This window comes from Leiobunum rupestre, chromosome 7 (genome assembly GCF_980474605.1).
Source record: "Leiobunum rupestre chromosome 7, qqLeiRupe1.1.hap1, whole genome shotgun sequence".
NCBI lineage: Eukaryota > Metazoa > Arthropoda > Arachnida > Opiliones > Sclerosomatidae > Leiobunum > Leiobunum rupestre.
The window spans coordinates 45,412,093-45,439,627 of record NC_143390.1 but is presented as its reverse complement, the minus strand read 5'-3'; the positions used below and the strand labels follow the sequence as shown (position 1 = coordinate 45,439,627).

Here is a 27,535-nt window from a genome sequence, read left to right as displayed (position 1 = left end):
CGTGAACCCAAAATCAAATACTTTGCGATTTGCTTACCAATTTAAAAGAAATTAGTGTTAGCCCTATTGCCAAATTGTATTTGAAGTTAATTTACTTACATTTAATCTTGTTTGCATAGGGATAACGTTGTATGCCTTAGGGGCAAATTTAACCTAAGCCGTCCCGCATATGGTAGTTAGATGAAAATTACCATGACCGACCTTTTTTTGCAGGAACCTATTAAATGATTTTAAGTGACATAAAATAGTGTACAAAGTTTAGAAACAAATTACAAAATAGCATTTGTCAACATCCAGCCGTGGGGGGTGGCGGAGTGGTTAGCACTTTCACCTCGCAGCAAGAGGAGCCAGGTTCGATCCCAGCTTGTGGCACTGGGTGAAAACTCTGAACTACTCCTTCTGCGTAGAGTTTGCAAATTCTCCTCACTGGATTAAGGGGGTTTCCCTCGAGCTCTTCGGTTTCCCCTTCCATAAAAACTCGTCTAGGTTAACGGTAATAGTTAGTGTAAGGAACTATTGACTCGCGTGGCATTATGGGCTTGCCACCACCCTCCTACGTGTTATAACCCGGCCATCTGAATTAATGGCTTTGTAAGTCGCTTGATGACCTAATAGGCCTAAGGTGGTGCCTTATTATTATTATTTGTTCAACTTATGTAAATTTAAATTTTCGGTCTTATAGTCGATATGAGCAGAACGCCGAAACGGATTTTCGGTGGCGTTATCGGACTGCCATATTTTCAGAGAGAAGTGCTGCCGGACACATTTTTCGAAAATCTTTCTCCACGTTGATGTATGTATGTTCCACTCTGAAAATATGGCCGACAATCACGTGATCCGAGATTTCCCGCGAAAAACGATGCAAATCTGCTTGCTCGTAGCGTCGTAGGCATACGTCGAAATTAAGCTCCGCCTTGAAACGGCCGCCATGACACAGATCACGAAACAAAGCGCCACACGATCCGGCGAAATAATCACCTATACGCGTTCCAATGGCAACGAACGCAAGCCAAGAGCAAGCTACAAATCAAAGACTATATATTAAGCTATCGCTACGTAGACTGAAATCTTAGTACTGTAGTAAGGTTGACAGTATTTCATGACGCGCCACCAGAAGTAAATGAACCGAAGTTATCAATCTCCTATATTTCCCATACTGAATGCATTTTCTTTATGCGCTCAATCTAAAATTGCAATTTTGTGTTTCGCGTATCGGGCTTTACTCCAAATTGACCAAAATGTAGTAAATCGTATTTGGTTAGGCCATCCACAATTTCTTACGTATTATATTATTAAAACTAGCGGAGTCAGATAATGTATTATTATTTATGACAAATAAGTGATTTTACTACGAAATAAAATGATTATTTGAAAATGCGCGCGCTCTTTCGCAGTTTTAAGCGGTTTTAAAGTGCGATATTATTTTAAATTTACCCATAATTCCATAGTAGTTTTTATGTGTGACACGATAGCACTGGACATAAGCTTAACGATTAAGAGAAATCCATAAGGAAAATGCATTCCATTTTTCATGCACGGTTTGATAACTTCGGTTCATTTACTTCTGGCGCCACGTAATATTCGGGGAAGGAACTAAAATAAATGCGCTGCTCTGCCATCTAAGGCTTGTTTAGAGAACCAAAAACGGGTGGAAAATTTTAATTGATACGGTTGGAAATGGACATTTTCAATTATGGCAGGTCATACGCAAAATGAGCTACTACAGTATAACTGGTTTCTAAACCTTTCCGATCCATTAAAAAAGCGCCAAATGAAATTAATATAACTGAGCATACATTAAGAAAGCGGTGACCAGATCACTCGACAATTTTTTTTCATAAAAGTTACTTCCACCACCACTCGATGGCGCTGATCCTCGAAAAAACCGGTCAACTAAGTCTTCGTAGCGAAGGCCAGTCTATGTAAGAATTTGTATAGTCTTTGTTTCAAATCTTTCGTCTCCAATACCGCAATTATCTTTACATTAAGCCAAATACTACACTTTGATCTTATTAAAAATTCTGATATCTCAGTTCAAATGTTGAAATTCACGATTTGGGTTACGCTGGGACATGGTAACTGCTTAGTTCCGTTTGCGTGCAAACTTTTATTGAAGGAGGTCGGGATAGTGTTTAAAGGCCTAGGTTTTCTTCCGCCTACCACCCTTTAAATTTACTTTCCTTGCAAACAAATACCCTGGTGGTAGGCCAACAGCAGAGCACGACGGCCTACCACCCGGGTATTTGTTTGGAAGGAAAGTAAATTTAAAGGGTGACAGGTGGAAGAAAACCTAGGCGTTTAAGAAACAGCGTTAAGAATGTGGCACTGGGTGAAAACTCGGAACAACTCCTTCCGCGTTGAGTTTGCAAGTTCTCTCCCCACTGGTTTAAGGGGTTTTCCCTCGAGTTCTTCGGTTTCCCCTTCCATAAAAACTTGTCTAGGTTAACGGTAATAGTTAGTGTAGGGAGCTGTTGGCTCGATCTCGTGGCATGCAGGGCTTGCCACCACCCTCCTACGCATTGAAATAATCAGCTAGGCTAATACCCAAGGCACCACCTTAGGCCTAAGTCATCAAGCGACTTTCGAAGCCATTAATTCAGGTGGCCGGGTTACAATGCGTAGGAGGGTGGTGGCAAGCCCTGCATGCCACGAGATCGAGCCAACAGCTCCCTACACTAACTATTACCGTTAACCTCGACCTGAATTAAGGGCTTCAAAAGTCGCGTGATGACTTAGGCCTAAGGTGGTGCCTTGGGTATTAGCCTAGCTGATTATTATTATGTATGCTCTAATCATTCAATGTACTTCTCATTGCTATTGTAGTGAATTGCTATAACACAATTAAAAGTTTAACAAGATTTAATTATTTTCCTAGGAAATACATTTGTACTGCATAACGGATGGTTTTCACTTAAGGAAAAAACCCGCAACGGCGAGCGCCGAAGCAAAAGCCATTCCTTTAAGGCTTAAATAAAAAAGACGACGCGAAAAGTTCTCGTTAGGCCTAATACAATTTCATGGCGGTGCTGCGTTTTGGGCCTAGTCAAAACCAGACTTTAGATCTCATTTTTTTTTGCAACGATGCTTGCCGTTGCTGCGTTTTTTACCTTATGAAAACCAGATTAATGTTGCGTGGCTTGAGCGGATGTCGAGTTCACAAGTTGGCGTCCCCGTTTTGATCAATGGCTGGCTGGTTTGACGGCCCTCTCGGAGTGAACATCTCAGATTTCCCGAATACGACGTACTTCTTGCACCTCCGTTTCCACATTATTTGAGGTCTGTAACCATACGACATCGGTAAATAGTGGTACCGGAAGTAAATAATATATCTCTTAGACAGAAGTAAACGCGTTCCCCGCATTGGTAATGTTATTAACTCGTGAATCCCTTCGGTAGGCGAAGAAGGAAATAATCCTTTCTGCGCTTACGGAACATACAACTGTTCATTCAAAGCTGTTGTCATATTTCTGGCAACATAGTCATGGGATCAGGATAGTCCGAGAGGACTTCATCGAAAGAAATATCCACGCCATAATTTTTGAGCTGTAATGCCTGTAGTTTTGACTGTAATAAAGTGATTGAGTCACCGATTTAGGTAGTGGCTAGCCCGAGGGGCAGGTCACTTCCTTGATTAACGACGCACCCCTCAAAAGATTAAATTCGATTTAATCGTGATTATTTTGATTAAATTCGATTTAATCGTGATTATTTTGATTAAATTCAATTTAATCGTGATTATTTTGATTAAATTCAATTTAATCGTGATTATTTTGATTAAATTCAATTTAATCGTGATTATTTTGATTAAATTCAATTTAATCGTGATTATTTTGATTAAATTCAATTTAATCGTGATTATTTTGATTAAATTCAATTTAATCGTGATTATTTTGATTAAGTTCAATTTAATCGTGATTATTTTGATTAAGTTCAATTTAATCGTGATTATTTTGATTAAATTCAATTTAATCGTGATTATTTTGATTAAATTCAATTTAATCGTGATTATTTTGATTAAATTCAATTTAATCGTGATTATTTTGATTAAATTCAATTTAATCGTGATTATTTTGATTAAATTCAATTTAATCACGATTATTTTGATTAAATTCAATTTAATCACGATTATTTTGATTAAATTCAATTTAATCACGATTATTTTGATTAAATTCAATTTAATCACGATTATTTTGATTAAATTCAATTTAATCACGATTATTTTGATTAAATTCAATTTAATCACGATTATTTTGATTAAATCACGTTTAATCGTGATTATTTTGATTAAATTCAATTTAATCACGTTTAAGTTGATTAAATCACGTTTAAGTTGATTAAATCACGTTTAAGTTGATTAAATCACGTTTAAGTTGATTAAATCACGTTTAAGTTGATTAAATCACGTTTAAGTTGATTAAATCACGTTTAAGTTGATTAAATCACGTTTAATCGTGATTAAAATGTTTAAATCTGTTTAAAATGTTTAAATCTGTTTAAAATGTTTAAATCTGTTTAAAATGTTTAAATCTGTTTAAAATGTTTAAATCTGTTTAAAATGTTTAAATCTGTTTAAAATGTTTAAATCTGTTTAAAATGTTTAAATCTGTTTAAAATGTTTAAATCTGTTTAAAATGTTTAAATCTGTTTAAAATGTTTAAATCTGTTTAAAATGTTTAAATCTGTTTAAAATGTTTAAATCTGTTTAAAATGTTTAAATCTGTTTAAAATGTTTAAATCTGTTTAAAATGTTTAAATCTGTTTAAAATGTTTAAATCTGTTTAAAATGTTTAAATCTGTTTAAAATGTTTAAATCTGTTTAAAATGTTTAAATCTGTTTAAATCTGTTTAAATCTGTTTAAATCTGTTTAAATCTGTTTAAATCTGTTTAAATCTGTTTAAATCTGTTTAAATCTGTTTAAAATGTTTAAATCTGTTTAAATCTGTTTAAATCTGTTTAAATCTGTTTAAATCTGTTTAAATCTGTTTAAATCTGTTTAAATCTGTTTAAATCTGTTTAAATCTGTTTAAATCTGTTTAAATCTGTTTAAATCTGTTTAAATCTGTTTAAATCTGTTTAAATCTGTTTAAATCTGTTTAAATCTGTTTAAATCTGTTTAAATCTGTTTAAATCTGTTTAAATCTGTTTAAATCTGTTTAAATCTGTTTAAATCTGTTTAAATCTGTTTAAATCTGTTTAAATCTGTTTAAATCTGTTTAAATCTGTTTAAATCTGTTTAAATCTGTTTAAATCTGTTTAAATCTGTTTAAATCTGTTTAAATCTGTTTAAATCTGTTTAAATCTGTTTAAATCTGTTTAAATCTGTTTAAATCTGTTTAAATCTGTTTAAATCTGTTTAAATCTGTTTAAATCTGTTTAAATCTGTTTAAATCTGTTTAAATCTGTTTAAATCTGTTTAAATCTGTTTAAATCTGTTTAAATCTGTTTAAATCTGTTTAAATCTGTTTAAATCTGTTTAAATCTGTTTAAATCTGTTTAAATCTGTTTAAATCTGTTTAAATCTGTTTAAATCTGTTTAAATCTGTTTAAATCTGTTTAAATCTGTTTAAATCTGTTTAAATCTGTTTAAATCTGTTTAAATCTGTTTAAATCTGTTTAAATCTGTTTAAATCTGTTTAAATCTGTTTAAATCTGTTTAAATCTGTTTAAAATTGTTTAAATCTGTTTAAATCTGTTTAAATCTGTTTAAATCTGTTAAAATCTGTTTAAAATGTTTAAATCTGTTTAAAATGTTTAAATCTGTTTAAAATGTTTAAATCTGTTTAAAATGTTTAAATCTGTTTAAAATGTTTAAATCTGTTTAAAATGTTTAAATCTGTTTAAAATGTTTAAATCTGTTTAAAATGTTTCAATCTGTTTAAAATGTTTAAATCTGTTTAAAATGTTTAAATCTGTTTAAATCTGTTTAAATCTGTTTAAATCTGTTTAAATCTGTTTAAATCTGTTTAAATCTGTTTAAAATGTTTAAATCTGTTTAAAATGTTTAAATCTGTTTAAAATGTTTAAATCTGTTTAAAATGTTTAAATCTGTTTAAAATGTTTAAATCTGTTTAAAATGTTTAAATCTGTTTAAAATGTTTAAATCTGTTTAAAATGTTTAAATCTGTTTAAAATGTTTAAATCTGTTTAAAATGTTTAAATCTGTTTAAAATGTTTAAATCTGTTTAAAATGTTTAAATCTGTTTAAAATGTTTAAATCTGTTTAAAATGTTTAAATCTGTTTAAAATGTTTAAATCTGTTTAAAATGTTTAAATCTGTTTAAAATGTTTAAATCTGTTTAAAATGTTTAAATCTGTTTAAAATGTTTAAATCTGTTTAAATCTGTTTAAATCTGTTTAAAATGTTTAAATCTGTTTAAATCTGTTTAAATCTGTTTAAATCTGTTTAAATCTGTTTAAATCTGTTTAAATCTGTTTAAATCTGTTTAAATCTGTTTAAATCTGTTTAAATCTGTTTAAATCTGTTTAAATCTGTTTAAATCTGTTTAAATCTGTTTAAATCTGTTTAAATCTGTTTAAATCTGTTTAAATCTGTTTAAATCTGTTTAAATCTGTTTAAATCTGTTTAAATCTGTTTAAATCTGTTTAAATCTGTTTAAATCTGTTTAAATCTGTTTAAATCTGTTTAAATCTGTTTAAATCTGTTTAAATCTGTTTAAATCTGTTTAAATCTGTTTAAATCTGTTTAAATCTGTTTAAATCTGTTTAAAATTGTTTAAATCTGTTTAAATCTGTTTAAATCTGTTTAAATCTGTTTAAATCTGTTTAAATCTGTTAAAATCTGTTTAAATCTGTTTAAATCTGTTTAAATCTGTTTAAAATGTTTAAATCTGTTTAAAATGTTTAAATCTGTTTAAAATGTTTAAATCTGTTTAAAATGTTTAAATCTGTTTAAAATGTTTAAATCTGTTTAAAATGTTTAAATCTGTTTAAAATGTTTAAATCTGTTTAAAATGTTTAAATCTGTTTAAAATGTTTAAATCTGTTTAAAATGTTTAAATCTGTTTAAAATGTTTAAATCTGTTTAAAATGTTTAAATCTGTTTAAAATGTTTAAATCTGTTTAAAATGTTTAAATCTGTTTAAAATGTTTAAATCTGTTTAAAATGTTTAAATCTGTTTAAAATGTTTAAATCTGTTTAAAATGTTTAAATCTGTTTAAAATGTTTAAATCTGTTTAAAATGTTTAAATCTGTTTAAAATGTTTAAATCTGTTTAAAATGTTTAAATCTGTTTAAAATGTTTAAATCTGTTTAAAATGTTTAAATCTGTTTAAAATGTTTAAATCTGTTTAAAATGTTTAAATCTGTTTAAAATGTTTAAATCTGTTTAAAATGTTTAAATCTGTTTAAAATGTTTAAATCTGTTTAAAATGTTTAAATCTGTTTAAAATGTTTAAATCTGTTTAAAATGTTTAAATCTGTTTAAAATGTTTAAATCTGTTTAAAATGTTTAAATCTGTTTAAAATGTTTAAATCTGTTTAAAATGTTTAAATCTGTTTAAAATGTTTAAATCTGTTTAAAATGTTTAAATCTGTTTAAAATGTTTAAATCTGTTTAAAATGTTTAAATCTGTTTAAAATGTTTAAATCTGTTTAAAATGTTTAAATCTGTTTAAAATGTTTAAATCCTGATTAAAAAAATTATCGTTGTTAGTATGATTAAATCGTACTTTAGTTTTGATTTTAATGATAAATTATCTATTCGACCGATTATATTGATTATATCGTAATTAAAATGATTAAATCATAATTAAAATGATTAAATCGTAATTAAAATGATTAAATCGTAATTAAAGATTAAATCGTAATTAAAGATTAAATCGTAATTAAAGATTAAATCGTAATTAAAATGATTAAATCGTAATTAAAATGATTAAATCGTAATTAAAATGATTAAATCGTAATTAAAATGATTAAATCGTAATTAAAATGATTAAATCGTAATTAAAATGATTAAATCGTAATTAAAATGATTAAATCGTAATTAAAATGATTAAATCGTAATTAAAATGATTAAATCGTAATTAAAATGATTAAATCTAATTAAAAGATTAGATCATGATTAGAATGATTAAATCTCGTTTAAATGATTAAATCCTGATTAAAAAGATTAAATCATGATTTGAATGATTAAATCTCGTTTAAATCGTGATTAGATTTTTTAATCTTGATTACCCCGATTTAATAATTTTACTATGATTAAGACGCACCCAAAATGGAAGTGACCTGCCCCTCGTGCTAGCCCCTAAATGCCTCCTTCATTTGACATGGAAAATATGCTTGTTGAAAACAGTTTCAAACCGGCGAAGGTACTATAGTTTCATTTTTATGGTTTAAATGAAACTAATGTCGAAAGAGATATATCGCTTACTTCTGGCGGTATTTATATTTTAGAAAACGAACCCAGCGTTCATAACTCTGGAAATCTCCTCCAAACTCTTCTGTTTGGTCTCCGGAATGAACAGGAATATGAAAACAGTGGCGAACAGACAAATGCAAGCGTAGATTATGAACAGAACTGATATACCCATTTTTTCTGGATGAAACAATATAATAACATTTAATTGTGTGGTGAAAAGCTTGGTCTCGAACTCTGATGCAACTCTGTTGTAAAGGAAATATCCAAGTTCCATATTTATGATGAATCGACTAATTTCAGGCTGCCTAAAAGCTAGGAGCAACAGACACAAGGAGAAAGCAGCTAGCCTTTAAACACGCTAACCATTGGACGAGCCTTTACGCTGAACGTTTTACGGGCGGGGGAAGACAATTTCCGAATTTTCCCCTTTTGACGATAATGCGTCTAACCAATGAAAAAAGTACGCGAGAAAATCCACGATTTTTGACGGGTTGCGTTCTCCTTGCGCTGGGTGCTGTGTTGGTTGGTCCTAGCTGCCACTGGTCCTAGTTACGTTAAAACAAGTCTAATATTCCCTTTAATGAGAGTCTCAGAGACAAGTAGTTTCTGCATTCGACAAGGACCTCCAAACGAATGTTTCCTTCAAGCGAAACACGACGGAAAAGTCGTCGACTTATATTAATCTTTCAAAATCGACCAATATTATAGGAGAGATTTTTAGGAAGGAAAATATAGGATAGTTTCGGTTCAAATTAGAGATAAATATAATTATAATAAAATAAAATAAATTTGAATCCGTGTAACGCGATAGTTGACGTCATTTTGTTCGAAATCCTTTTTTAACTTTGTAGATTTAATTGATTTACAAAATCAATTGTAATTATAGGAAGTTTGGTTACCTAGTAGAGAGGTTAAGCAGGACGCTCTAGAAGTTAAATCAGGGGCGTAGAAACGTTTTTGAGTTTGGGCGACACATTGCGAGCGAAGAGATCCTCACAATATATGAAATTATAAATGTGGACAAATATTTGGAAATTGACTCAAATTTTACTTCAATTTGACCAAAAATCGAAAGCAGACCAAGAATTATAATTCTTGGTCTGCTTTCAAATAGTTATTTTGACACTCGGCGACTACGGGCGAAACTTCTACCTACGCTCTGAATGAGTCCTTATAAATGACAAATGAACCCAGTTGAATTTGAATTCGCTCTTATTTGTTGTTAAAAGTTCTAAACGACAAATTTACCTTTTTAAAAATAGTTGTAAAAACAAATTCATAATATTCAGGGGGGGGGGGGCAAACAAAGGTGTTGTCCCCTAGTAGAAACTTTAGGAGGGGACATTGTCCCCTTGTCCCATGGCTGCTACGCCGCTGAGAAGTTTGAACAACATCGGGAGTATCTACCATAGAAATAGGAATGAGACTAGAACCACTGCGCTATCCGGTAATCTCAAGGAAAACGGGCAAGCTAGAAGGCTGCCATATGAGTGGAATCGCTACTAATTCACGTAGGGGTGCGCCATCTATTAAAACATATTTAAACTTGAATTATTTTTAAATAGATGACGTGCTCCCACAAAGAATACTGGCGATTAAACTCTCATGGCCGCCTTCTAACTCGTACATCTCACCACAATCTAATCGTACATCTCACCACAATCTAATCGTGCTTCTAGTCTCATTTCTATTTCTATGGTATACAATATAATTTTAACACATTTTAGAAACATTTGCGAAACTCGGGTACATGACGAAAATAAAAACGTGTTTAACCAATACTAAAAAGCGCCTTAGGTATGGCGGTGAGCATTGTCTAAAGACAACCATCGGTTTTCGTGTACCCTGCTTTACTTAAAATGCGTCTCCGATTTCGCCTATAGACTCTTTTTTTTTGGAATTTTGCTGGGCGCGTCCATGTTGAGTTTACCCCTCTTAACCCCCATTCTCCATATCCTGGGACCAAAGACCCGAGCCTAGACCCCCCCCCCCCCCCCACCGGTGTTTCCAGGTAATGGCCGACTAGAGGGGTCCAAAAGACCGCGAAAAAGAGTGTATAATATACAAGGATTAGGAGCATTTCAATTTAAACCAGTATTTACGAAATTAAAATTTCTAAAACGCACTTGCCATAAATATATCTCGATTTGTTAAGCAGGCAAATTGTGATATTCAGCATTTTGATTTAAATGCTATTGACGCATTCACATATTGCCTACAGGTAAATATGCAAAAAGGGGCGAAATCCACCCGAGGTACCTTCCTATTTAATAATGTTTGAGGTAGATGGCGACACTATAAAGTTTATGAAAAATAAACTTTTTTAAAAAGTTATTAACTAATTACTAAATTATAGTACTTTAAATTCTTATTAAAAATATATATTTTTTGTAATTTAAATTAACAATTAACTTTAACAGAAGTTAGCACTCTCCGCCATAGATGACACTATAATACGATTTTAAACTATCCAATCAGGGAAGAGAATTTTGTATTTTAAATCTCGACAAAACCATTCTCCACTAAAAACTGAAAACTTTCAACCAATCGTTGAAAATCAAAATTATGACGACATGCTGCTATCAGAGTGCCATCTACTAACAAATAACGCCATCATCACGTTACCTCGGATGAATACTACCCCTTTAAAGTCGTCTTTGCCCCAAAAATATTGCAAATCGATCTATAGATTTTATACATTAGCATAAAATCGTCTTCAAGTTATGAAAGGCTTCGACTCAGAGGTATAATCGCGAAAAGAAAACCGTAGAGCTAGGAGGATGGAAATACTGGAGGGGAAATATGGGATTCCTAGTCCTGGCAATGTGGGGAATTCGGACATAAGATACTAGAGACACCTAGCGGACACCATAGTCAAAATTTCGTCCGCGTGTTCGTTGGGACTTGGTTAGAAATGCGTGCAGGTCTTAAAATCGTGTTAAAGATTTATTTATTTTGTCTTCAAATTAAATAAACATATCCGAAACTAGTTTCGTAGAATCCAGGTAGAATATTCGTGTTTCAGCTTGTACAAAAAATCGTTGTGAATAGAATGAAAAGTAGGCTAAATTTAAAGTGACAGAAAATTCCGCCTATTTTCACGAAGGCGCTACGCTCGTATGTCCGAAATTGTATAGCTCTCGCGTTGCCGAAGCTAAAACAGCGAGTTAGTGATGGGGGAATACAAATTTCTGTTCCAGGTACGCAGTATTATATTCCTAGCGTAGAGAATGATCATGTAACTCTCGACTTTGTCGTTCAAACTTCTAGAGCGTTCTGCTTAATCTTTCCATTACCTCAAAGTTAAAAAACATTTAAGTTTGTGTTTCGAGCGAACCTAACAAAGCTCACACCATGGCTACGAAGATAAAGCTTGAAATCCACTTCCTCTTGACTCAGGGTCATCGTGGTCATCGTGGTGTTCGAGAAGGAAAATGTGTTAATTAGTCATTTAAAAAACAATTGTTTAATCGAACCGGGTTTTATTTATGTAATTGTTTTCTAGATTGAGTATTTATAATTTCAGGTAGGAAAAGGTTCGGCCTAAAAATACTGTCCATCTGGAGCAGGAGAGGTACAGTCGCTAGAGGTATCTATCGAGTGCAAAAACCGTCAATTAGAAGAGAGCAGGGCTCCCAGCGATTTTTTAAAAATATTATAGGAATTATAGGAAATTTCATAGAAAATAATATAGGAATTATAGGAAATTTCATAGGAATTATAGTAAATTTCATAGAAAATATAGGAATTTATAGGAACATTTTTAGCCAAAAAATAGGAATTTATAGGAACATTTTTAGCCAAAAAATAGGAATTTATAGGAACATTTTTAGCCAAAAAATAGGAATTTATAGGAACATTTTAGCTAAAAATAGGAATTTATAGGAACATTTTTAGCCAAAAATACGAATTTATAGGAACATTTTTAGTCAAAAAATAGGAATTTATAGGAACATTTTTAGTCAAAAAATAGGAATTTATAGAAACATTTTTAGCCAAAAAATAGGAATTTATAGGAACATTTTTAGCCAAAAAATAGGAATTTATAGGAACATTTTTAGCCAAAAAATAGGAATTTATAGGAACATTTTTAGCCAAAAAATAGGAATTTATAGGAACATTTTTAGCCAAAAAATAGGAATTTATAGGAACATTTTTAGCCAAAAAATAGGAATTTATAGGAACATTTTTAGCCAAAAAATAGGAATTTATAGGAACATTTTTAGCCAAAAAATAGGAATTTATAGGAACATTTTTAGCCAAAAAATAGGAATTTATAGGAACATTTTTAGTCAAAAAATAGGAATTTATAGAAACATTTTTAGCCAAAAAATAGGAATTTATAGGAACATTTTTAGCCAAAAAATAGGAATTTATAGGAACATTTTTAGCCAAAAAATAGGAATTTATAGGAACATTTTTAGCCAAAAAATAGGAATTTATAGGAACATTTTTAGTCAAAAAATAGGAATTTATAGAAACATTTTTAGCCAAAAAATAGGAATTTATAGGAACATTTTTAGCCAAAAAATAGGAATTTATAGGAACATTTTTAGCCAAAAAATAGGAATTTATAGGAAAATTTTAGCTAAAAATAGGAATTTATAGGAACAATTTTGAGAAAATAGCAAATTATAGGAGCATATTGAAATTATAGGAATTTATAGGAACAATTGAGAAAATAGCAAATTATAGGAGCATATTGAAATTATAGGAATTTATAGGAACAATTTTGAGAAAATAGGAAATTATAGGAGCATATTGAAATTATAGGAATTTATAGGAACAATTGAGAAAATAGCAAATTATAGGAGCATATTGAAATTATAGGAATTTATAGGAACAATTTTGAGAAAATAGGAAATTATAGTAACTCTGGGAGCCCTGAGAGAGATAATTTCAGTACCCATGGACGTGAGGAAAGTTATGGTAATAATTATGTTGGACGCCCAGTAAACGCTGGTTGCTATGGACACCGAACGCCCTCTTATCGCTGTCGGGAAGATTTCGCTCAGAACCAACCACGTGCCTACGAAGATACAAGGCGATCGGTTATTGCATATTTATATCAAGAGAGGAATTGCCCTCTTTAATGCGTGTTCTACCAGAAGTATATAATTTTGCCCTAAGACATAAGTATTCTCTCGGTACCTCTTATGTAATTCGCTTGAAACATGTTCCTTCGCGGGCTCCCGTTGATTTTTCAAAACACATTTCTGACGAAATAGTGCCAGGAACGTATATATGGAATGTTACCGCGCTGCGAAAGCGACTCGAGAAATGGGCGTGGCTTAAAATACGTCGAATGTCAGACCACGGCCAACTTTGATCACGCGCTGTTCGCGCTACAGCGGCCAACACATTCGTCGAAATTCCGCGAGCAAGGATTTTCCCCCTATAAACTGTACTTTAATGTGTAGGAGTTCAGCGCCACGCTCGGTTTTTATATTGACTTCAATGTAAAAACTATTCTAAAAATAATAATCCGCTAGGGGCGCTGACGTCATACACATCTTTTGCTCATAGGTTAACCCAGAAACGTCAACGAATGAGATGGCCGCTGTAGCGCGAGAGATCAAAGTTGGCCGTGGTAAGACGTAGCGTGGTTTTCCAAATTCATAGGCCGGCTGGGGGGGCATTCAATTCGGAAAATAGACTGAGCAGAAAATGTATTTAAGAAACCCCGATTAATTTCCACATGAAGATCAAGGATAATTTGTCGCATTCTTCATGAAACTGCTCTTGTTCCGCGTTAAAAGAGCACAAATGTAAGTTAACTTCTATTTGAAACAAGGCTCAAAGAAATCTGACAAGCAATCCAGAAATCCAGCCAGAGAAATCCAGAATTTTGGCCAGAATCCCCGAAATCCGGTAAGAAATCCAGAATTTTGGCCAGAATCCCCGAAATCCGGTAAGAAATCCAGAATTTTGGCCAGAATCCCCGAAATCCGGTAAGAAATCCAGAATTTTGGCCAGAATCCCCGAAATCCGGTAAGAAATCCAGAATTTTGGCCAGAATTCCCCGAAACCCGGTAAGAAATCCCGAATTTTGGCCAGAATTCCCCGAAACCCGGTAAGAAATCCCGAATTTTGGCCAGAATTCCCCGAAACCCGGTAAGAAATCCCGAATTTTGGCCAGAATTCCCCGAAACCCGGTAAGAAATCCCGAATTTTGGCCAGAATTCCCCGAAACCCGGTAAGAAATCCCGAATTTTGGCCAGAATTCCCCGAAACGCGGTAAGAAATCCCGAATTTCGGCCAGAATTCCCCGAAACCCGGTAAGAAATCCCGAATTTTGGCCAGAATTCCCCGAAACCCGGTAAGAAATCCCGAATTTTGGCCAGAATTCCCCGAAACGCGGTAAGAAATCCCGAATTTTGGCCAGAATTCCCCGAAACGCGGTAAGAAATCCCGAATTTTGGCCAGAATTCCCCGAAACCCGGTAAGAAATCCCGAATTTTGGCCAGAATTCCCCGAAACCCGGTAAGAAATCCCGAATTTTGGCCAGAATTCCCCGAAACGCGGTAAGAAATCCCGAATTTTGGCCAGAATTCCCCGAAACGCGGTAAGAAATCCCGAATTTTGGCCAGAATTCCCCGAAACGCGGTAAGAAATCCCGAATTTTGGCCAGAATTCCCCGAAACCCGGTAAGAAATCCCGAATTTTGGCCAGAATTCCCCGAAACCCGGTAAGAAATCCCGAATTTTGGCCAGAATTCCCCGAAACCCGGTAAGAAATCCCGAATTTTGGCCAGAATTCCCCGAAACCCGGTAAGAAATCCCGAATTTTGGCCAGAATTCCCCGAAACCCGGTAAGAAATCCCGAATTTTGGCCAGAATTCCCCGAAACCCGGTAAGAAATCCCGAATTTTGGCCAGAATTCCCCGAAACCCGGTAAGAAATCCCGAATTTTGGCCAGAATTCCCCGAAACGCGGTAAGAAATCCCGAATTTTGGCCAGAATTCCCCGAAACGCGGTAAGAAATCCCGAATTTTGGCCAGAATTCCCCGAAACCCGGTAAGAAATCCCGAATTTTGGCCAGAATTCCCCGAAACCCGGTAAGAAATCCCGAATTTTGGCCAGAATTCCCCGAAACCCGGTAAGAAATCCCGAATTTTGGCCAGAATTCCCCGAAACCCGGTAAGAAATCCCGAATTTTGGCCAGAATTCCCCGAAACCCGGTAAGAAATCCCGAATTTTGGCCAGAATTCCCCGAAACCCGGTAAGAAATCCCGAATTTTGGCCAGAATTCCCCGAAACCCGGTAAGAAATCCCGAATTTTGGCCAGAATTCCCCGAAACCCGGTAAGAAATCCCGAATTTTGGCCAGAATTCCCCGAAACGCGGTAAGAAATCCCGAATTTTGGCCAGAATTCCCCGAAACGCGGTAAGAAATCCCGAATTTTGGCCAGAATTCCCCGAAACCCGGTAAGAAATCCCGAATTTTGGCCAGAATTCCCCAAACCCGGTAAGAAATCCCGAATTTTGGCCAGAATTCCCCGAAACGCGGTAAGAAATCCCGAATTTTGGCCAGAATTCCCCGAAACGCGGTAAGAAATCCCGAATTTTGGCCAGAATTCCCCGAAACCCGGTAAGAAATCCCGAATTTTGGCCAGAATTCCCCGAAACCCGGTAAGAAATCCCGAATTTTGGCCAGAATTCCCCGAAACCCGGTAAGAAAACCCGAATTTTGGCCAGAATTCCCCGAAACGCGGTAAGAAATCCCGAATTTTGGCCAGAATTCCCCGAAACGCGGTAAGAAATCCCGAATTTTGGCCAGAATTCCCAAAATCCGGTAAGAAATCCCGAATTTTGGCCAGAATTCCCAAAATCCGGTAAGAAATCCCGAATTTTGGCCAGAATTCCCAATCCGGTAAGAAATCCCGAATTTTGGCCAGAATTCCCAATCCGGTAAGAAATCCCGAATTTTGGCCAGAATTCCCAAAATCCGGTAAGAAATCCCGAATTTTGGCCAGAATTCCCAAAATCCGGTAAGAAATCCGACGTGCTAATTGCAAACTGCCTCTATCCCGCGAAGGTACGTGTTTCATTTTTACATCCTAGACGGATACTTCCGTCGAGAGCGATTTCCGATGTCCTTCTGGCTCTACCTATTCCGAAGCTGAACTGATATCCGCAAATGTAAGCCATGAGGGCAACGACGCTGACCACTTTGACGACCATCGGTTCCTCTTCGCCCCCGCAAGTGCCATTACCCATCGTGCCATTTTCCAAGCTGTTATAATTATTGTCGGGTTTCTCCGCAGCGTCGTAAACACGATATAAAAGGTCTGGCTCGTAACCTTCGGAACAGTTATTGCAGCTGCTGGCGTTATGGAACGGTATTTCACGATGCTGAAATAATATACGGTACAGAGTTTTTAACCGGAGAATTTTCAGAATTTTTCCGAAAAAGAAAAACAAAAAAAATTGGTTTCATTTAAATTTAAATTTCGCCGCGTTTTCTCCCGAGGGGTCGGACATTTACCAAAATCCCGTACACTTTGTCTGAAATCCCAAAATCTTTTAACTCTCGCTATGGTAAATTAACATTGAAATCCCAAAATCACTTCAAAAAGTAATGATAAAATCGCCAAAATCTCTACGAAATCCCAAAATCCCGTACAAAATAATGGCAAGTGTCCGACCCGAGCGCGGGCTAACCTTCTTACAAGGATGCTGGCGCGTTCATCCCTCCTACTTCGCCTCCCTTCCTATCCTCCTTGATTATGTTGCGACAATCGCCGGGCACGTTGAACGCCTTTCCCCCGTCTCGCGCGGGAGGAAAGACAAAACGTCACCGGCGTTTGATTACCATCGCGTTAGGTGACGTAAATTTTAAGCAGCCAATGAAATACCGGGACTATTCGTTTTATTTTAAGCGGAGGAGCGTACTGTGGGGACCAACGGGTGGATTGAGAGAAAGGCTAAGAACCGTCTCGACATAGACATTCTCCCTAAGTATAAATAAATACATTCTTGGTAAAACTAAACCACAGACTAGTTTAGAATAAAACCCATAAAAAGTAATATTTATGTTTCAATTTTTTATTTTTCCGATTTGTGGAAATTTTTTTGCATTTAATTTTTCGGGGGAAATTAGCAACTCTAATACGGTACAAGCATATGTAACATAATTACTTATAAGCATGCCACTAGCTCTATTTCTTCACTAACGGTTTGATTCACAGATATTGCGTCAAGCGTACCCTACGTAATATTTGACGTCATCGAATCTCAAATGCCGATTATGCCGTCTGATAAACCGACGGCCATTATTTTCGTAAACAAACCTGTTTAAACAACCAAGGCTTAGGAGCTAAAATGTACTATAATATACTGTCAAGTGCTGTTGATGCAATTAATTTGCAAATTAAAGGGAATATAACCTCAGGTATTTGGTGTGGAACACCAACGCTTGCAGCTCTGGCCGCTCTTGCCTTTGGCTTTAAAAATGTACAGGGACATTTGAAAAATTGAAGGGGTCTTCCGTAAAGATTGCTTTGCAAGTTATATTCCCTTTAATGAAGTTTTCGGAGACCCAGCTTCTAAAATAAATTTGCATTGTTTAAATTAAAGAAGCAGGTTTATTGGAAAAAATAGTTGAAATTCCGGTTGAGCTTAACTGTTCCAGGCTTGGTATGGGTTTTACCATAAGCCTATAACCTCTAAGTTTGAAACGCGCATAGCGCCCTTTATATAACCACTGGACGGGCGAAAAAGAAGGAAGCAGGCGATAGTATCGGCACCTGGTAGAGATAAATTGAAGCTTCTTCCTTCCCCCTGTCTCTCTCTACGCACCTCTCTCTTACCAAAGCAGCTGGCATCATGCATTGCGGGACGCGTTACGTTTCTCTTTTCCGCCACCGGGTGGATTTAGCGCTGTACTTTCGCCAGTCGTTTGCTTGAACCAACACTGCCTTTCGATTCAAACTTAGAGTTGATAGGCTTATGGCTTTACTAATGCTGGTGGAATAGCCCACTTCGACGACTTGTTCCATTTTCGGAAAGCGATGAACCGTATTGGTCATTTTCCCCAACCTTTTCTTTTTCAAAACTACTCGTTATCCGCGCAAACCGAGCGAGTTTATAAATTTCAATAAAGCTAGATAGGGCTGACTAAAATTCCAACACCAAAAATTCCTTCTCATTTTAAGAGGTTTTCCAAAATGTAAAGAATCGTCCGCATTTTTCAACTGTTCACTCCACTACTGCTCGCGTATGATTCGAAGGGCTATCCAATCATACCAATGTTAGAAATTTTGTACATCTCATTTCATATTTCATGTGATTTCAATATTTAATTGATTAAAGTTATTAAAGCTACTAAATTTACGTGATTTCAAGTTATTTCATTGCTGATTTGTACACCTCAAGTCCCTCGGTATGAATATATCGAGAGGACTATATTTTCTGGCCACATATCGCCTTAACAAATCTATATCCCTCCGAATACCTCTAGTTCGAAAACGAGACTTTTAACGATCTTGGGCGAATTAGAGGAGAGGCTTCTCTTATTATTGGCTTCAGCCAGGGCCGGATTAATACTTTATGGGGCCCTAGGCCCAAGTTAATTTTGGTGCCCCCCTTTCAATAGCGAGCTAGGCGCTTCCTCGATTTAAAATTGAGAAATGGAAGGAAAATTCATTTTTTCTGCCAGATTTAGTGAATGTGACAATCAAACGTTTTTGGTTCATACGGGTGGACCCATTTACTAAAATTACTCCGGAAAATATTTTGTGAAAAGCAAATTATTAAAGTTTTGTACTTTTATTTTTTTCGAACCGTCTTGGTGCCCCTTGTAGGCTTGGTGCCCTAGGCCCAGGCCTATTCGGCCTATTGGTTAATCCGGCCCTGGCTTCAGCTAATAGTAAATGAATGTACACGTACAAGTTAATCCATTCTACTAGTTGCCATTGTACTACAGCCTACAATCATGACATCTGTGCTCAACAATCAGTGAGTTTGGAGGTTAACGGTAATAGCATATGTAACATAATAAGTGTGCCAGAAAGAACTTTTTCTCAATGAGACCGTGTTGCAAGGATATGACGTAATTGACGTCCCTTCCCAGTCGATCACGGTTTTATCGTTATCATAACTAGTTCTGGCGGGGAGTGAAGGAAGTTAAAACCAGTTTTACGCGACGTTAGTCCCTATTTTCTTTGGTGGCTATGAATCAAGGTCTCATTTAAATTTTTAATACAGAGATGTTAAACAGAGGCACACTTTAAGTAATTATGTTACATATGGTAATAGAGTAGGGAGCTGTTGGCTCGCGTGCTATGAAGGGCTTGCCAACACCCTCCTACGCATTGTAACCCCGCCAGGGGCGTAGGAACGTTCTAGAAGTTGGAGGGGGCAAAGAGAAACGAAAAGTGGTCTGGAGAATGGTTTGGAATTTTTAATGGAGTGTAGCTTCTCCGAATGCATTTGTAGATTTTACTACTATATACATTGGCGGGAAAAGACTAAAATTTAAACACAGTTGAGGTTCTACAAGCTTTATATGCTTTTAAAATGATAATTTGAGCCTTGCGAAGATTTCAACTGACCAAAATGTTGGAGGGGGCAATAACATTAGTTGCCCCTACCAGTAAAATTCTAGGGAGGGGCATTGCCCCCCTTGCCCCCCCCCCCTGGTTCCTACGCCCCTGAACCCCGCCACCAGTTTAAGGCATTAAAAGTCGCTAGATGACTTGAGCCTAATTATTATTATTATTATTAAAGGGGAACGGTCAAGCTTTAACCAGTTAGATAGCCCTATAGCCCATTAAAAACTAAAATTTATGGCGAAAACCGCGTCAAAAAATATTGAGTGGTTAACTTTTAATAATAAAGAAATTTCGGGAAATCGAAAAGCGCGCGTCCGCCGCGACACCTGGTGAGAAGTCGGTGAGACAGAAAAACAACGTAAAAGCGCGCGCTGCTGAAAACGCGAAAAATATGTTTTGCACGCGCGGCGCGTTCCAGTTATAAGAGACCCAAGCCTAAATTGCGCGATTTTAAAAGTTAGGATAGTTCGCAAATCGCTCATACGGGGTTAGGGGCGCTGGCGGCAGCCCCTAAGATGGCGGCGAAAATTCAAACCCAAACACCTGGCGTTATTTTTCGTTTCAACTTTTTGGGCCAAAAGCTATTTTTTCAAGACAAAAAAAGGTACGTGTTAGTATATTGAAAGTCTTGTTAATCTTTTGATACGGAAATAAAGCCATATTTGGAAAAGCTTGGCCGTTCCCCTTTAAACTATGCTCGGCTCTCGGAACACGTTGACTGTTAACGCGATAAAAAGAGTTTGAAATACCGGTTTGTTGACGACGACCTCCGAGCCAATAGTGACAAAGGAAGTGTCTTTGGGTGGCGGAACGTATTTCACGACGCTGTTAACGATGCCCAAGACGAGAATCGAAACGCCCATCAAGGCGGACCCGGTGCACAGAAATTTCTTCCGGCCAAGACGGTCAACCAGCGTGAGTGCGACAGCGGCGGTCACCACTTTGATCACCCCGAGACTGACCGAGACCAAAGTGGACGCTTTATTGGAGCAGTAACCTAGTTGTTGGAAAATCATTGGCGCGTAGTACAGAATGTTCGAGTTTCCTGTGAACTAGCAAACAATCCATTAAAAACGGAGCCGGGAAGGTCCAACGATCGTGTTACGAGAATACTTGCTGCAGCAGAACTAAAGCCGTTCCAATGACCATTCGGTACCTCATGCCATCGGCGCTACCAAAAACGTCTTTAAACTTGGTACTCTAAATTACAACGGAATATTTAGGTTTACTTGTCCGAGGTTTTTCGTCAGTCTATAATTATGAATCACATAAGCGTGCTATCTAGGCGAAATAATTACCAAGAGATTGGGGTCATATATACGGCTGTTTGTGGCTGCCTAAAAGCTAGTAGCAACAAACACAAAGAGCACGCAGCTAGCCTTTAAACACGCTAACGCAGTGTTGTGTACAAATTACATTGGACGAACCTTTACGCTGAACGTTTTACGGGCGGGGGGAAGACCATTTTCGAATTTCCCCCTTCCGACGGCAGCAGGCGCTAAAGCGTCTAACCAATGAAAACTATGCGCAAGAAAATGCACGACTTTTGATGGGTTGCGTTCTCCTTGCGTGGGGTGTTGTGTTTGTTGCTCCTAGCTAAAACGTCGCCGTTAAAACAAAACCACGTATCTTTTCGGTGGCCTTTTTGAGAAAAATTTATTTTTTAATTTTGCAGGGACTTGTGAAATCGCGCGTTAGGTTTTTACATGTGAGTTAATTTTATAGTTAAATAATTTCGTTTCAATATTGACTCTTTATGAGGATTTTAATTTAAAAATATTCGAGGGGCTAACCACTCTCTGAAAATCTGTACACCGATTACATAATTATGAAAATGGGTACAGCCTTTGGTAGTGCTAAATCTGTACTCACTTACGTAATCATTTTAGTGCAGTCAAAGCTACAGGCCTGTACACCGATTACGGGGAGTGATCAGCCCCTCGAAAATATTTTGCTAAAGGGAATTTATAGAGATACGTGGTTTTGCGTCATGAAGTGAGATAGGAGCTGAAAATAAGCAAGATACGCGTTTTTGCGCGAAATGCGTTGTGAATATCAAAGATACGTTTAAATGTTTTCTCGATTTAAAAAATAAATCCAATTGCAACCTATTGATGTTTTTAATGTTATATCCGTAAATTTGGGTGTAGAATCTAAATATGTCAATTTTTACAAAACCACGTATCTCCAGTTACGTGGTTTTGTTTTAACAGCGACGAAAAGCGCTCACCGTGACAGGAGACAAAGATCGCGTTTTAGGCCTAATGACTTGGTCTGAAGTCCATCAAAAATGCTGGGTAAAAAAACGGGCATACTTATGTGACACAGTGATAAACTTATGATGTTTTTAGCCGACCAATCACCTTCGACTGCTCAAGGGCGGTGCTGATTTGCTGGATAACCGCTTGGGCATCGGTTCCCTTCGAGAGACGGCTGATGACGCGAGCCGCCTGTTCGAGAAGCTCGTTATTCCTCTAAGAAAGGACAAAGCGCTGAAACTAAAAGTACGTTTACTTGTTCGGTTTTCCCCTTGAGTATCAAGAAATGAGGACTGGCTGGCAGGAAGGCCACCCCGATTAGTTGGGCCACTGCGGGGATGGCAGCTATCGCAAACATAAAACGCCTGCAACACACCAACCAAGAACAGATTTAGTTTACCTAAACCGTGAGCATTTACGCTTTCTTTTATCTTTGAGAAAACTCGTATAATTAGCTACGGGATATTCCACTTAAATCATAAGTTTAATTATTACCAATAGTTCTTTCTATAAAGTAACATGGCCTTCTTGTTTTAATGTAGCTCTTACGTCACTGTATTTACCTTTTCCAACACTACGAGCGCGCGCTCGAATCGCGAGGAGCTTCCTAACGCCAGAAGTAAATGAACCGAAGTTATCGAAATAGCGCTCAGAATCGGAGGGTGTTTTCCTTATGAAAATCGAGTCAAATAAAAGCTAATTTCCATCCCCGTCTTTTGAGGCGATAAATTGCGCTTGGCAATTGTGGGTATAGCTATTTCTATGTATAAAAAATTGTTTCATAAAAACAAAATCGGTTTTTTTTTCAGCGTAGGAGCTCGCAAAATTTCAAATTCGAGGTAAAAATGTAACTTCATAAGGAAAACGCCTCCAACATGGGGAGTATATCAGTCTAATAACTTCGGTTCATTTACTTCTGCTAAAGCTCATGCGTGCTAAGATAATTTTACCAAAGCTCAGTCTTGTGACGTAAGAGCAACATTCTATACTTCTACTTTTACTTTTAACAAGTTGGATAAGCGTAAACAAATTATAGAAAGAACTATTATGGTGTCCAGAAAAATATCTAAAACAACTCCCAGATAGATGGCGTTACGGTTTCATTCGGGCTTATCTAATCGACTCGTACGTTCTCAGTAAGTTAATACGATCTTGACCTCACCAATTAATTATATTTTATAATACACAGGTTAAGCCAGCGCCAGAAAATAACTAAAACGTGTAGGAAGAACTTTAAGAAGGTGCAGGCTGTACGCGCAAAGTTACGTCTACAATCCTACAAGTTTCCCCGTTCATGTTTTCGTGCGCTGACTTAAAGGAGACGACCCGAGGTGTTACACACCGATTTCGTTCAAACTCGGAGGATTGGTAGACCTTCATGTAACTTGAAAAATCCTAAAGGGAATTTATTCAATGGGTAACGGTTTTGCCATGGCAACGAAAAATGTTTTTGACAACATAAAATTGAAATTTTTCCTATTTAAGCCATATCGGTTCATTTTCACCCATTTGGTTCAAATTGATCAAAATGTGATCAATTTTGATTTTTTTCGTCAATTTTTGAAATTTTTTTTTATAATTTTGGTATTTTAAAACTTTTCAATTTTTTAAAATCTTTCACAGGGGGGACCCTTGGAATCGGTCCAAATCCCATGTTATTTTCAATGGGAAAATTTCCATTATATGTTGTCAAAAACATTTTTCGTGGCCATAGTAAAACCGTTGCCCATTGAATAAAATCTACCAATCCCCCGAGTTTGAACTAAATCGGTGAGTTACACCTCGGGTCGTCTCCTTGTTAGTACCGCGTTTTTTACGAGTAAAAAATTCTAGATATAATTACCATCCGGAATGGAATTGTATGAAAACATATCCAAAAACGTAGGCCAAAAGGAAACCAATAGTGATCCCAAATTCGTTCAAGGACACTAACAATCCACGCCACCGCTGAAAGTGACAATATCCCCGCTAGTAAAATCAGTTTGACAATTTCAATGACAAAAATACCGGTGGAGAAATTTCGGAAATGTAAGTGCACTCCGCCGCGGTTGACAAAGCGACTCCGAATCCGACGATCAAACGGCCGATTAAGATCGTGGCTAAAATTCCGCCGAAAACCAGAATGGCAGTGCCGGCCAAGAACAACAAACTGGTCAAGAGAATGGACAGCCGCCTGCCGAAGTAATCCACGACGGATCCGGCCACCAACGAGGACAAGAACGCCCCGAGAAGGACGCTAGAGGTCACCACTTCGGTCATAGTGTTGTCCAACCCGAACTCGTCGCTAATCTGAATCATAGCCGACGATATGATACCTAGGAAAGTGATATTTTTTCTAGCTCCTCGCCGATCGAAAAACGCGAAGAGTGAAAAAAGGTACTTACCTATATCGTAACCAAATAGAATCCCACCCAAAGACGAAATAATCGAAGCGGTGATCACCAAAGCGTTCATTTTCTCCTTTTTGGGTTCATTTCGATTAGCTTCCATCGGAACTTTGGCTATACTAGACTCTTCTCACTTTGTTGATAAATGCTTCTGAAGTTCTGCGTTCGTAAAAGTACTGACTTGACGAACGCTCCGTGTCGTTAATACATTTACCGCGAAACATAGGCGTCTACGGCGACAAATTTCAGCGCCTATATTCTGTCATAATTATTCGAACTAGGACGATGGTACCGAAGGTTACCGGCAATTCGTGTACACGTTTATTTTGTTTTCTCGTAGACGAGATAATTTTCGACCAGTGAGCTAAATATTTTTTTCGGCACATGTGCTTTACTTCTAAATACTAAATATGACCGATAAAATACGAACACCTACCGGTATTTTTAATTGAAACATTTTGCGTAGCTGTGACGTCAGGCTGTGACGTCAGGCTGTGACGTTCTCTACGTTGAAAATTAAATCGGTGACGTCACAATCCTACCTTAATTCCGTAATAGATCCACAGGTATCTCAAAAATTAAATTTGATAAAAAATAATTTAATTTTTAAAATAGATTAGAAATTTTTTTGAAACTATATCGGCATTATTTTAAATGTTTTTTAATAAAAATTAGGATTTATAAAACTAAATTATATAAATAATTGCATTTCGATAGCTAAATAATATTGCACATTTTCTCGGGTTGTAGCCTTTACAGCTCTGTAGCCTTTGGAAAATTATGTCACCATGTGGTATTATCATAAAAATTATAAAGGACCCCGCACATTTAACATTGATAATGGCTTTCGGTGAATTTGTTTCAAATTTTGATACGTGATAGCATAAGTGTATAATATTCTTACATAAGTGTGACACTTCCTATTCTTCACATGCAAAAGTTTTACTGAGAGCTATTCACAAGACAGACTGCATTACGGGATTCGGCGCCGTATTGTGTCCGCTTGCTAACGCATCACACGTAGCCTTAGACAGCGCCTCGCTAGGGGGATATTTTCTTCTTGTGATGACGTCACTCCGTTCAGTGGCGTAGCTGATAACTCAGAGGCCCCCTTTTTAATTTTTTAAGGTTAACGCCCCCCCGAAACTCGAGGCCCCCTTTTTAATTTTTTATGGTTAGCGCCCCCCCCCCCCCCCGAAAATCGAGGCCCCTTTTTAATTGTTTATGGTTAACGCCCCCCCCCCAAAAATCGAGGCCCCCTTTTTAATTTTTATGGTTAACGTCCCCCCCCCCGAAACTCGAGGCCCCCTTTTTAATTTTTTATGGTTAGCGCCCCCCCCCAAATTGAGGCCCCTTTTTAATTTTTATGGTTAGTGCCCCCCCCCCAAAATCGAGGCCCCCTTTTTAATTTTTTATGGTTAACGCCCCCCCCCCCCCGAAACTCGAGGCCCCCTTTTTAATTTTTTACGGTTAGCGCCCCCCCGCACAGTGGGCCCTGCGGACCATCAGCTACGCCACTGACTCCGTTACTAGCTCTCAGTAAAATATTCCCCCAAAGTGACAAACTTATGGAACAATATTATAGCCTTATGGTGATAGACGGCGTTTTACTGAACAACGTTCCAATGAGTGGAAACTTTCTGAAATCAGCGGTTCTCCCTCCAGAGGGCTTCGAGAATCGTCGTATTTGAACCTTTGCGTGGCTATTTCTCACAAACCATATTAAAAACCTTTCGGAAAAATACGTTCTAGTCTTATTTTTTAACGCTCAATCCGGAAAAATTCACTTTGTCAATAAGTTCCTTAAAGATGTTGGGTAAAGCCGTAGAATTACAATTCATATTTTCTTCGGTGAATGTTATGGAACTTTGGCAATCGCGTATATCTCTAGATTTGTGACAATATTTCAATCACGTCGAAAAAGTTACGGCTCGCGCTGTACCGGCTACGAAAGTACGATAAGGTCAACTGGGCAGCTTAGTAGAATCTATTTGATTCCGCATCTTTATTATTGACATTATTGTGCCATAGTTACAATACAAAATACTTTAATGTAGAAGACGAGTGGCGTCGCTACTCAAAGGTTCGTTTTATGACGCTTCCGTTTATATCATACAATAGTTATTTTATCAATCCATGAAAACAGTGTCGACGCGAATCTTACTGGTCCAGTTAACTCATTCTCAGAGCGATTGATAATTAATATTTAAACCGATACATTAATTTTTGAAGTTTATGAATTTTAACATTTCATTATTTTATTTACAAAAAAAATAAGATGGTTTGGAACTTTTTTTAATAATTGTTTTAAGAACCAAAATCATTGATTGTTGTGAACTCTATGAGATGATTGGCGCGTGTCTTTATATTCGTCGTCGTGAAATCTACTCTAGCCCAGCGATTCTGAAGAGGAATATTGATTATAGGTGTGACTCGTACTACCTCGTAACAGCTTCAGATTCTTAAACGATTTAAGGTTATTTAGATATATATTAAGCAACTATTTCTTAAAGGGTTTTGTAGTTACGTTATTATGTACATGTGGAGTAAAATTTTATCTCTCGGCTTGTATTGAGATTATTTTTAAATATGGCAATCTGACTGATTTTTGTATACTCATTTTCGATTTTTTTTCTGTTTTAGTGATGGTTTACTCGTCTTAAATATTTCTATTGTTTTGTGAGTTATTTGACCAATCTCATTTTATATTGAAGTTCGTGAATTTTAACAACTCCTTATTTTATTTTCTAAAATATATGAGTTTGTTTTTTACTTTTTTAGCTGCGAGATAATAAAGCAAAATATTTACCGCAGACGTATGTCGTACTAACAAAGCTACTTGTCAAACCAATTAGGGAAACCATATCTATTGAAACTTTCCTATGGTTTTATTTCTAAGTTGTTGTGATATTTTTTATTCTTAATTTATCTGTTAGTTATATCTTAGTTGAAATATAT

General features: G+C 36.3%; 1 protein-coding gene across 2 annotated transcripts; it reads right to left on the bottom strand.

Moving 5' to 3' along the window:
* Positions 1-2,858: 2,858 nt before the first annotated feature.
* Positions 2,859-24,873, bottom strand: LOC149936510 (solute carrier family 2, facilitated glucose transporter member 10-like). 2 transcript variants are annotated; one of them, XM_090154087.1, is made up of 12 exons: positions 24,575-24,873; positions 24,198-24,505; positions 24,034-24,137; positions 22,447-22,555; positions 22,296-22,382; positions 21,046-21,132; positions 20,682-20,984; positions 16,489-16,732; positions 13,286-13,408; positions 8,424-8,556; positions 3,108-3,278; positions 2,859-3,039 (listed from the first exon to the last, which is right to left on the bottom strand). In XM_090154087.1, exons 1-11 carry the CDS (start codon positions 24,678-24,680, stop codon positions 3,155-3,157), a joined length of 1,728 nt encoding a protein of 575 aa, XP_090010213.1. In that variant the 5' UTR covers positions 24,681-24,873; the 3' UTR covers positions 2,859-3,039; positions 3,108-3,154. The 2 variants fall into 2 exon arrangements, with proteins under 2 accessions (XP_090010213.1, XP_090010212.1); XM_090154086.1 differs by having other exon boundaries at positions 2,859-3,278.
* Between the last annotated feature and the right edge of the window lie 2,662 nt (positions 24,874-27,535).